The sequence below is a fragment of the Ailuropoda melanoleuca genome, chromosome 4, assembly GCF_002007445.2.
Source record: "Ailuropoda melanoleuca isolate Jingjing chromosome 4, ASM200744v2, whole genome shotgun sequence".
NCBI classification, from domain to species: domain Eukaryota; kingdom Metazoa; phylum Chordata; class Mammalia; order Carnivora; family Ursidae; genus Ailuropoda; species Ailuropoda melanoleuca.
The window spans coordinates 18,517,428-18,529,356 of NC_048221.1; the positions used below are offsets into that span (position 1 = coordinate 18,517,428).

Here is an 11,929-nt window from a genome sequence, read left to right on the forward strand (position 1 = left end):
TCACGCCCTGAGGTGAAGGCAGACGCTTAACCGCTGTGCCACCCAGGCGCCCCTATATCTTGTTTCTATATCTGTTCTACTCTGTGAGTACTTTGATTTCATTATGATGTGATTGAAACCAACTGAGAAAAAAAAATGAAATAGAAGTTATAGAAGCCTGAATTCTGAAGGGAATTCTGAGGATTTCCAGAAAGATGTGTTCAGATATGATCTTCTACTTCCACTAAGAATTGTTTGGAAATAAATTATTGATTGACCAGGGAAATCTTAACTAGGCTGAGGTCCTTATCAACATTGGATGAAGTATTGCTTTAAAACATAAAAAATTGGGGGGCATCTGGGTGGCTCTGTCATTAAGCGTCTGCCTTCGGCTCAGGGCGTGATCCCGGAGTCCTGGGATCGAGCCCCACATTGGGCTCCTCCGCTGGGAGCCTGCTTCTTCCTCTCCCACTTCCCCTGCCTGTGTTCCCTCTCTCTCTGGCTGTCTCTCTGTTAAATAAATGAAATCTTTAAAAAATAAATAAATAAATCTTAAAAAATTGGGGTGCCTGGGTGGCACAGTCGGTTAAGAGACCCTTGGTTTCAGCCCAGGTCTGATCTCACGGTCATGAAATCAAACCCCATGTTTCACTCTGTGCTCAGTACTAAGTCTCCTTTAGATTCTCTCCCCTTCTGCGCCTCCTGCTCATGCTATCTCTCTCTCAAATAAATAAATAAACCTTTAAAAAATAAAACATACAGAATTACAACAAACTGAAAGTTTCAAAAATATTTGCATTTTAGTGGTTCACATTTATTCAGTTATTCTAAGTAAAAATAGCTGGATCTTATAATTTTTAAAAAATTCTTTATTTAAATTCAATTTAGTTAACATATACTGTATTATTGGTTTCAGGGGAATCTTGTAATTATTTCTTCATAGTAAGATGTTTGTGGTGAAGGAGTTTGCTGAGTGCCCCATCTACCTGGTCTCAGTCCCTGATGTCTCACCTTCTCACATGGAAAGAAAAGACTTTTGGCAGTTTTGGTTATTTACTTATTTGCTTACTCATTTGTTTGTTTATATTTTACCTCTTTGTTTTTGACCCAAATGACTCTTAGAGTGTGAGAGTTTTGTGGATACCCTGGTAGACAAGTTTTCTGGGAGCTAAGTTGATGAAATTACCTCCAAGACTGCAGGTTTTCTTTCATATTGACAAGAGGCGTTTTGTAGAAGAACTGAGATCTTATTTTAAAATGCACCGAAGACTGGTAGGGAGTGGTGGTGGAGGGGGTGGAATATATTCTCAGCACCAGACACCTTTGAAATAATCAAGTTGCTGTGTGTCGGGGCCTGGTCTAGAGTGTATTGTGTTCCTGGAGCAGAGTTCATCTTGAGACCCTGACTCTGGCCAGCTCTGAGCCTGATGGATTGGGCTGAGTGAAACACAGGCCAGCCGCATTGCTCCAGAGAGCACAAATAAGGTTTTAGCAAGATGCTATTTGTGTCCTCTTACGAAATGACAGATAAATGGTCAAGTAGTCAAAAATATTATTATTTTTAAAAGATTTTATTTATTTATTAGCACAAGCCAGGGGAACGGACAGAGGGAGAAGGAGAAGCAAACTCCCCACTGAGCAGGGAGCCTGATGTGGGGCTTGATCCCAGGACCCTGGGATCATGACCTGAGCTGAAGCCAGACGTTTAACTAACAGACAGATACCAAGGTACCCTGTGAAAAATATTATTAAGGAGCATTTCAGAAAAAAATGTTTGCACTTTCATCTAGACAAGAAAGGATATCGAGGGGCGCCTGGGTGGCACAGCGGTTAAGCGTCTGCCTTCAGCTCAGGGCGTGGTCCCAGCGTTATGGGATCGAGCCCCACATCAGGCTCCTCTGCTATGAGCCTGCTTCTTCCTCTCCCACTCCCCCTGCTTGTGTTCCCTCTCTCGCTGGCTGTCTCTATCTCTGTCAAATAAATAAATAAAATCTTAAAAAAAAAAAAAAAAAAAGGATATCGAGATGAGGTATCAGCTGAGAGTGCAGTCTCTCCTTGCCCCTCAACTTTAAATTGGACCCTAATTGGACCCTAAAGTGGGATTCTGTTTCCAGTGGAGATCCCATCAGGGCCTCATCTCCTGGCTTCTTAGAGAGTGACTTAGATTTTGTTCTGTGAAAAGCCAGTCTATGGCTCTTGGGTAGCACAGTTGGTTAAGTGTCCGGCTCTTGGTTTCCGCCCAGGTCATGATCTCAGGGTCATGAGATCGAGCCCGGCATTAAGGTGCACACTCAGCACGGAGTCTGCTGAAGACCCTCTCCCTCGCCCCCGCACCTGAGTGTGCATGTGCACGCTCTCTCTTCCCCCGCCCCCAAATAAATAAATAAATAAATCTTAAAAAAAAAAAAAGAGTCAAACAGAGGGTGTACAAATCACTGGACAAAGCTACTACAGAGTTATCACAGAGCATTCTGTGTGCTTCCCTTAGGATTTCTTCCTCTGCTTCCCTCCTTCCTCCCTCTCTTCCTTTCCTCTTTCTGTCTCATTTTAGTTTTGGCCTTTGGAAATACTGAGTTTACAAGACGTTTGAACTATAACATATCCTTGCACCAGAAAGAATGAGCCGGGCTGCTTTGCAGAAGATTTCTATAAAAACTACCCTTTTATACTAAGAGGAACGACATACGTGTGTTTTAAACCTGTTATTTGGTTCCTCCTGCTTTACTCTTCCTGCAAGTCCATTTGATTGCTGGGTTGTTGAAACTGCTGGTAGCAGCTCCTTACTAGCAGCCCTCTTTGTCTTAGGCACCATGCCTTAAAGTAATTGTAGTGCTTTAAGAACACAAAGACCACTTGAGACCACCCAGTTTGGGGGATTGGCAACACTATCAGGGAGCAGGGTCTTTATGACAGTCTTCTAAAAAATCCCTATGGGGCCATTGCTTGCGAATTTCTTTAGACTTTATGCATCTTTTTATCAGAAGCCACCTATTTGGTGTGGCAGCTGTTACAAGTTGGCTGACTCACTGGATGTGTAAAACAAAGAAAGCAATATGGCAAAAAGAAAACCTGACTTTTGGTCCTGTATGTGTTGCTAAGTAGCTCTGTAATCTTGGACAGGCTGTTCCATGTATTCCAGCCATACTTTCCCATGTGGAAGTTTTATATGTGCCCTACTTGTGAGGATTGAGCAAGGTGACATTTGTGAAGAATGCCTTTGTAAACTGTAATTGCCTTGTGAATTAAGATTACTATCTCTGATAAACAGTACCAGTTCTCAGCCACCAGTAACCTGATTCTCCCATCCTGTGTTTGGAAGAAGCACAAATCTACGAGGAGGGATTGCTGATGTTTCAGTGTGAGTTGTATTCGCAAGGCTCACATACTTTCTTCCTGCCTTTTGAGCCTGTCTGTCTCTCTCCATGCTTCAATGGGATGACCTGTTCTGTCGCACAGCAACCATGCTCTCAGTACAAAATGTGATTGTGACTGTGCTTGTGTTGGGAGATTGTCAACAAACATGTCGAGCTGCTGGCCAGAAATGTTCTTCCCTTCCCATTTGCTCTTGTTACCTCCCCAGTACCTTAAGAAAGGATTCTTGGGGTTTGGTTATAAGCCAGCTGGACCGTATGGTAGAGCCATAATTCTCTGACCCAAGTCCTTTTCACAGGTTGACAGTCACAAAATGAAGTTATGAAGTCTCCAGGAGCAGCAGCTGGAAAGGGAAATGTGGATGTTGAGTTCAGCCATCCTCAGACCCAGAGTGTGCTCCTCTCTAGTGTCCCTGAGGTGGAGAATGAGGACTTGACTTGCTTTACTGTTCAGAAACGCAGTTCTCTCTAGCTTTCTGTAGCTTTACATTAAGACCCCGGGGCATATACTTAGACACACCTATATGTGACTTTGTCAAGTGAGGGCTTTGGATTTGGGAGATAAATTTTAGCAGATTTTGATCTAATTTAAACCTAATCTAACACTACTGAGAAAGGAGGTGTCTCTGGTTTTACTTTCAAACATGTGATGCCTCTTTAGGAGCCAGACCTGGTTAATCAGACTCATGGTCTTCATGGTACCTTTGCTTTAGTAGTTTAATAACCCAATAATTCAAATGAATAAAAATCCTAATGTGTGAAGATGGTAGGTAATAGACAATTAGAAGTGGACAACCAAAAATGATGAAACATTCATTAATGACTTATTAATTTATTATTTATTAATATTTATTTATCCAATTCATTTATTAATCCAACTCCCCACAGTTTGCTTCCCTAGGAGACACTGGCAGTTTTTACCCTATGAAATCTGAAGAAAGGGCCTGGCCAGCATAGGGAGGGTCATAGTGTATGTCACCCTGTGCTTGGTATATCTGGGCAGCCTATGTGTGATAGCAGCTGGGGAATCAAATCATAGATAAACCTGATTGTTCTCATTCAAGTGATTTCTCTGTCTGTTTATTTTTACTTGAAACAATTGGCTGTTCTTCAACAGTGATGTTAAAAGCATTTCATATTCTTTAGCAGTGGCCTCCTGGCAGCCTTATGTTTAGCCACATGCAGATTGAAAAGAAAGAGCCATCCTAGCTGTAGGGGACTCTGAGGAATTGAAAATCATTGCTTTTGTGACGCAGGAGGGGAAGGCAGTCTTCTCAAAGTTGATATGCTAATACGTGCTCCTGGCAGGAGTTTCCTGCGCTGGACGAAAGTCATCCATGGTTCCTGGAGCGGCATATTTGTTACCCTAGAAGTATAAAAGACTCCTTGCCTTAGAAATTTCTGAGTCTACTGACACCTCCAAGTGGTGAACTCAAAATTTGCAGATGACTGTATTCCCAGAGTGCCTTGTTCCTGTGGCACTGTTCACTCTTCAAATGGCAACCCACATGTTTTGTGAACAGGGTGTACAGATCCCCACTGTGACAGCAGTACCTCCCTCCAGAGCCGCGGTGTGCTAAGCACTCCAATCTTCCAGGGATAGTTGGATCCATTCAGTCTTTTGTTCCTTCCACAAGCGCTTATTAAGTTCCTTTTCTGTACCTTGTATTGCACTTGGTACTGATAATAAAAGGCCAGCAAGATTTAGCCTGGACACTAAGGTGTGGCCCAGCAAATGACAGCTAACACTAAGTGCTAGCATAATGATATGGGTTCTGACATGCAGTGACCATTGCCTATGAAAGCTTAGTCTTTTAGTAGATTGAAATGGGTTGTGAAATATTACCTGACAAGCAAATGAGGTGAAGTGAGTGGCTTTTTGACCTGTCTAGTCTCACCTGCTGATGTTAGTCCGTTTTTAGCACATAGGAGTCAAAATACATTTATTGAGCCCTCACTGTATTCCATGCTAAGCTCTTTACATGTTTTAATTTACTTAATCTTCATAGCCATCTTATGAAACAGGTACTGTTATCCCTACTTTACAAATGAGGAAACTGAAGCACATAGAAGTTAATAAGGTCCTTGTTGGAGATTATGAGGTGGAGGCAAGATTCAAATTTAGGGAACCTGACGCAGAGTCCACGTGTTAAATGATGGCATACTGCCTCTAGGTAGAAGGATCCCATCCTGACCCACCTTCTGTATGGTAGAGCTGGGCAGAGTGATAGTCCCCTGACCTCCCTGCCGGTGGAGGTCTTCTCTTTCCTGGATTGGTTTCTGAGAGCAGATTGCTTGTGCTTAATACAGAGCAGGAGTTGATGAATGCAGTAGGAGGTCCCTTATCTACTGCCCCACATGTGAATCTGGCTCTGCCTTTCACCATCTGGGTGACCTTGGCTCTGAGCATGTTTCCTCATCTGTAAAGTGGAGATAATGTTATTTTATGGGATCATTCAAGGGATTAAATAAGATCACATACTTAACAGTTTCTGGCTCTGACTAAGCGCTTAATAAATGATAGCAAATTTTTATTATCATCATCTTCTAGCTTTGAGAGCAAGCCATGAAACAATTTCTCAGAGACCAGAATCTAGGACCTAGGTAGGCGGGCAGATTTCCTTTGGTTTTGACAAGACAATAATTTTATTCTATGTATTTTTCTTGACTCTTTTGGTGTGAAAAGCAGAGAGGTAAAGCATTATTTGACAGATGTATGGATTCAAGCAAGAAACTGAGGTCCAATTGCAAAGAAATGCCTTGTAGAACTCAGAGCCCTGTCTGAGGAGACACAGAGGACCCTAGAGGGCGGAGAATGAACACAGCGCAGGGGCTAGTTCCAGAGTCGCATCCTCGGTTAGTTCACTTACCAGTGTGGGCGAGGGTCTCTTGTCAGTAGGCAGAGATTTTTTTTTTTTCCTCTTCTCTAACACAAATATCTGCTGGCTAGTGTTTATTAAACCTTACTTTTTCTTGATGTGAAATACAATTTGTGACTTTTCCAAAATGCAAAGGCAAAGGAGCTCTGTAACTGCAAGCTTATTGAGCCCCTTTCTCCACCTGTTCCTGTGCCAGACTTCCCCGAAGTGCTTATTTGCCCATGGTTGCTCCTCAGATCTCATGGCTAGCTCACTCTGTAGGCTCCAAGCCAGAGTGATGCTGCCGCCACCGCCGGCGCCTCTGCTGCCGCCATCGGCCATTCAGGTTCCTGCCATACGGATGTGACCTGCCGTGAAGCTTCCACCTTTCTCCTTTCTGCTTATCATCGGGGTCGTACCTCTTTTTCCTGGGGCTTATGCCGTGCAGCCAGTGTTCCAAAGGAAGTTTTCAGGCACCACAGTTATGAGCCCTACCTGCCTGTCCAAGGAGATTTGAGTTAGCTATGGCAAAGAAGATGATTGCAAGAGCCCCTGTGCCTCTGTGCTGCAGAGGGCAGAGTTTGCTTCTGAGAGGGTGCTAGCTCCAAGTCAGGTGGGGGTTTGCTGGGACTCGTGAAAGTGCACTACATGACCTCTGAAGAGGTAGACTCGGCCTCACCTGCCCAAGGACAGCGCCCTGACCCACAATAGCCAAGGCTGAAGACTGATTTCCCCTTCTCCCACACTCTTTCCCTAAGCTTCAGCTTGCTCTGCCACACTGCCCCAAGTCTGTGGCTTAAAACAGCCATTTCCTTTTGTCGATAAATAGGTTAACTCTTTGTAAAATGTTTCAGCTTGGAGACTGGAAAGGCTCTCTGTGCCTTCCTGTCTCTCTGTTTCTCTGTGGGTTGTTGTTGATGGCTTCTGTCTTTGTCTTCACAGGGAACTCTAATGATCCATGACAAAGAGGTCACCCTTGAGTATATACCAGGCCCGGATTTTTGGTACTGCAAACGGGTAAGTGCCAAGAATTCCATTCCTTAGAAGTAAGGATCCAGCCTCATAGCTCCTCTGTGTCTCCAGGAGTGTTCCCTGGTAGTATGCATTGCCAAGGGCAAAGCTCTTCTCCCTTAGTTCACTTCAGATGAACTGAGGGTCAGGGCAAGGCCAGCCACCATTCAAGCTTCCCGCCTGCTGCCTGTGGCTGTAGAGGGTCCTAGGCCTGTAGGAGGCACTTTCTCAAGGGACATACACCATGTTTTTCAATTGATTATGAATTGCATTGATTTACAACCTCTCCCTGGTTACCCTTCCTGGGGGTGCTTACAGGGGATTAGTATTTGGAGAGGTTGGTTCTGTGAGAGGTGAACACTTTTCAGGTATTATAGGTTTCCAAGGATATGGAACTTCAGGTACCATGGCATTTTACCTCTCTTAAAGTCCAATAGTCTTCTAGAATGGCATATTTAAAGCTTTTAGGCTTCACTTTTTTTTTTTTTTTTTTTTTAGATTTTATTTATTTGAAAGAGAGAACATGGGGGGGGGGCACTGCAGAGCAGGGAGCCCAATACGGGGCTCAATACCAGGACCCTGGGATCATGCCCGAGCTGTAGGCAGATGCTTAACCAACTAAGGCATCCAGGCACCCCTAGGCTATACTGTAATTGGAAGTCCAACTGGCTTGCAAATGAGCATGAAAATAAAATTTGTCATTTTTTATTGCTGCTACTTAGTTTCAAAAATAATTATGAAAAATTTATAGTTTCTGAACCATGATTCATTAGAAGTTCATCATAGAACTTGATAAAATTCAGTAAAAACTTCAGCTTGACATTTAATTAGTCCCAATGAAATATGATTTGTATAGCTGTGGTTGTCATTAACCAAAGCACTCATATTTCATGGTGTCATTTTAGGAAAACATTTAACTTTTTAAAAAATTGTGATAAAATACAAGTAACATTAAATTTATCATTTTAACCATTTTAAAACATAATTCACTGACAGTAAGTAAATTCACAGTGTTGTACAGTCATCATCACCATCTAGTTCTAGAACTTTTCATCACTTCAAAAGGAAACCCTGTATCTATTAGACAGTCACTCCTCAGCTTCCTTTCCCTCGTTTCCTAATAAACCACTAACCTGCTTTCTATCTCTATAGATTTGCCTATTCTAGACATTTCATGTAAGTGGAGTCATGGAATGTTTGACCTTTTTGTGTTTGCCTTTGTTCACTTAGCATGTTGTCAAGGTTTATCCATGTTGTAGTGTGTATCAGTATGTCACTCATTTTTATGGCTGAATAATATTATATGGCTATACCACATTTTGTTTATCCATTTATCAGTTTATGGACATTTGGGTTGTTTCCACCTCTTGTCCATTGTGAGTAAGACTCCTGTGACTATTCATTCATTTACAAGTATTTCCTTGGACACACATTTTCAGTTCCATTGGGTATATACCCAGAAATTATCAGGTCATATGGTACTTTTATGTTTTAACTCTTTGAGGAATCACCAGGCTATTTTCCATAGATAGCAGCTGCACCATTTACATTCCTTCCAGCATCGTATGAGAGCCAATTTCTGCACACTCTAGCCAACATTTGTAATTTTATTTTATTTTTTTAGATTTTATTTTTATTTATTTTTTTAAAGATTTTATTCCTTTATTTGACAGAGAGAGAGAGGGAACACAAGCAGGGGGAGCTGCAGGCAGACGGAGAGGGAGAAGCAGGCTCCCCGCTGAGCAGAGAGCCCATTGTGGGACTCTATCCCAGGACCCTGGGACCATGACCTGAGCCAAAGGCAGACGCTTAACCGACTGAGCAACCTTGGCGCCCCCCATCATTTGTAATTTTAACCCTTTTTAAATTTTTTTTTATTTTTAAATAATCTCTGCATCCAATGTGGGGCTCAAACTCACAGTCCCAAGATCAAGAGTCATGCACTCTACCAACTGAGCCAGTCAGGCACCCCAACTCTTTTTTGATAATAGCCATCCTAAGTGGGTATAAAATAGTATCTCATGATTTTAATTTGCATTTCCCTAGTGACTAATGATGTTGAGCATCTTTTTATGTGTTTGTTGCCACTTTTATATCTTCTTTAGAGAACAGTTTATTCAGGTCCTTTGCCCATTTTTAATTGGGTCATTTGTATTTTTGTTGTTAATTTGTAAGAGTTCTTTATACTGGATTCTGGATATAAATCCCTTATCAGATATGTGATTTGCCGTTATTTTCTCCCATTCTGTGCATGTTTTTTGCACAAAAATTAATTTTGATAAAACCCAATTCAGCTGTTTTTTTCTTTCGTTGCTTATCCTTTGGTATCAGAAACCATTGTCAAATCCACGGTGATGAAGATTCACCCCTGTGTTTTCTTCGAAGAATTTTATTGTTTGGGCTTTTATATTTAAAGCTTTGATCTATTTTGGGTTAATTTTTGTTCATGCTGTGAGATAAGGGTGCAGCTTCATTCTTTGGGATGTGGGTATCCACTTGTCCCAGCATCATTTGTTGAATTAACTATTCTTTTCCCATTGAATGGTCTTGCACCCTTGTTGGAAAGCAGTTGATCCGGAGGTCTGTAGGTTTTTTTATGGATTCTCGGTTTTATTCTGTTACTCTGTATTTTTATCCTTATGTTAGTACCATGCTGTTTTGATTATTGTAGCTTTGTAGTAAGTTTTGAAATTGGTAAGTATGTCTTTCAGCATTGTTCTTTTTTAAAGTTCTTTTGTCTGTTGAATGTCTTTCACAATTTCATTAATTTGAGGATCAGCTTTTCCATTTCTACGAAAAGACCATTAGGATTTCTATAACATTTTTTTTTAAAGATTTTATTTATTTATGCAACAGAGAGACAGCCAGCGAGAGAGGGAACACAGCAGGGGAGTGGGAGAGGAAGAAGCAGGCTCCCAGCGGAAGAGCTTGAGGTGGGACTCGATCCCGGCACGCCAGGATCACGCCCTGAGCCAAAGGCAGACGCTTAACGATTGCGCTACCCAGGCGCCCCAGGATTTCTATAGCATTTAACATTTTAATAGTGATTGCCTCTACGTTTTGAGATTATGGGTGATTCTCCCCACTTATACTTTCCCTATCAGCTATAATGCACATGTATTTTTTTTTTTTTTAATAATCAGGGATGGAGGGAGCTAGCATTAAAGGGACAATTTTGAACTCTGGTTTTTTTTTTTTTAAGATTTTATTTATTTATTTGACAGAGAGACAGCCAGCGAGAGAGGGAACACAAGCAGGGGGAGTGGGAGGGGAAGAAGCAGGCTCCCAGCAGAGGAGCCTGATGCAGGGCTCGATCCCAGAACGCTGGGATCATGCCCTGAGCCAAAGGCAGACGCTTAACGACTGAGCCACCCAGGTGCCCCAGAACTCTATTTTTTTAAAGATTATTTACTTTCGAGAGAGAGCGAGAGAGCAAGCATGTGAGCAGGGGGAGGGGCAGAGGGAGAGGGACACCTCTGAGATCATGACCTGAGCCGAAACCAAGAGTTGAATGCTTAACCGACTGAGCCACCCAGGCACCCCAAACTCTATTTTCTGTTAACTGGCAGAAAGCAAATGTCGATATCTGATGTCAAAATTACATAGGTATTGCCAAAGCTGTTGCTTGAAAGAACAGAATGGCTTGGTTACATTGTCCCCTAAGATGACAAGCCACTTGCATAGCTGTCTCAGGGGTTCTTGTAATTTCTGCACTTTTTTAGGAAGGATTGAGGTACCAGCCCTGCATGTGCGACCTTTGGCCTGATGTGGAATCCACCAACTTAAAAAAATATATTTATAGCAGTGTTATTTGTAACATCCCAGAAGTGGAAACAACAAAATCTCCATCAACTGATGAGTGGACAGACAAGACAACAGGCGGTACAGCCGTACAGTGGAATGCTATTTGGCAGTTAAAGGGAATGAAGTGGGGCTCTGGGGTGGCACAGTGAGTTGAGCCTCCAACTCTTGTTTTGGCTCAGGTCATGATCTCAGTCTCGTGAGATCGAGCCCTGCATCAGGCTCCGTGCTCAGCAGAGTTTGCTTGAGATTCTCTCTCCCTGTGGCCCTCCTGTACATGCACACATGCATGTGCCCTCTCTCTCTCTCTCAAATAAATCTTAAATAAAGTAAAAGGAATGGAATGCTGCAACATGCTGAAACATGGATAAACCTTGAAAACACTCTGCCAGACAAAAAATACCTAGTATCGCACTGTTCCATGGGACTGGTGGTAAGAATGGGAAATGACTCCACTAGGTTTCTTTTTGGGGCAATGAAAATGTTCTAAAGTTAGATTGTGGTGATGGTTGCAGTCTACATATACTGGAAGTCATTGGGGACGCCTGGGTGGCTTAATTGGTTAAGCATCCGACTCTTGGTTTCAGCTCAAGTCAGGATCTTGGGGGTTGTGAGATCAAGCCCTGCGTAGGGCTCTGCGTACAGCATAGGAGTCTGCTTAAGTTTCTCTCCCTCTCCCTCTGCCCCTCCCCACTCAAATAATTTTTTTTTTTTTTAAAGAAATCATTGAGGGGCGCCTGGGTGGTGCAGTCGTTAAGCGTCTTCCTTCAGCTCAGGGCGTGATCCCAGCGTTATGGGATCGAGCCCCACATTAGGCTCCTCTGCTATGAGCCTGCTTCTTCCTCTCCCACTCCCCCTGCTTGTGTTCCCTCTCTCGCTGGCTGTCTCTATCTCTGTCAAATAAATAAA

The 11,929-nt window shown here is 42.6% G+C and overlaps 1 protein-coding gene across 6 annotated transcripts in view; it reads left to right on the forward strand.

The window, feature by feature from the left end:
- RBM6 (RNA binding motif protein 6) overlaps positions 1–11,929 on the forward strand; it is a 103,650-nt gene that overhangs the window by 72,930 nt on the left and 18,791 nt on the right. For 3 of the 6 annotated variants that reach the window (XM_002920530.4, XM_034658348.1, XM_034658349.1), the window contains one exon: positions 7,151–7,225. In XM_002920530.4, the coding sequence (XP_002920576.1) occupies positions 7,151–7,225 (75 nt within the window). Of the gene's footprint in view, positions 1–3,247; positions 3,338–6,039; positions 6,207–7,150; positions 7,226–11,929 lie in introns of all 6 variants that reach the window. The other 3 variants (XM_034658350.1, XM_011226628.3, XM_011226626.3) reach the window with 3 other exon arrangements.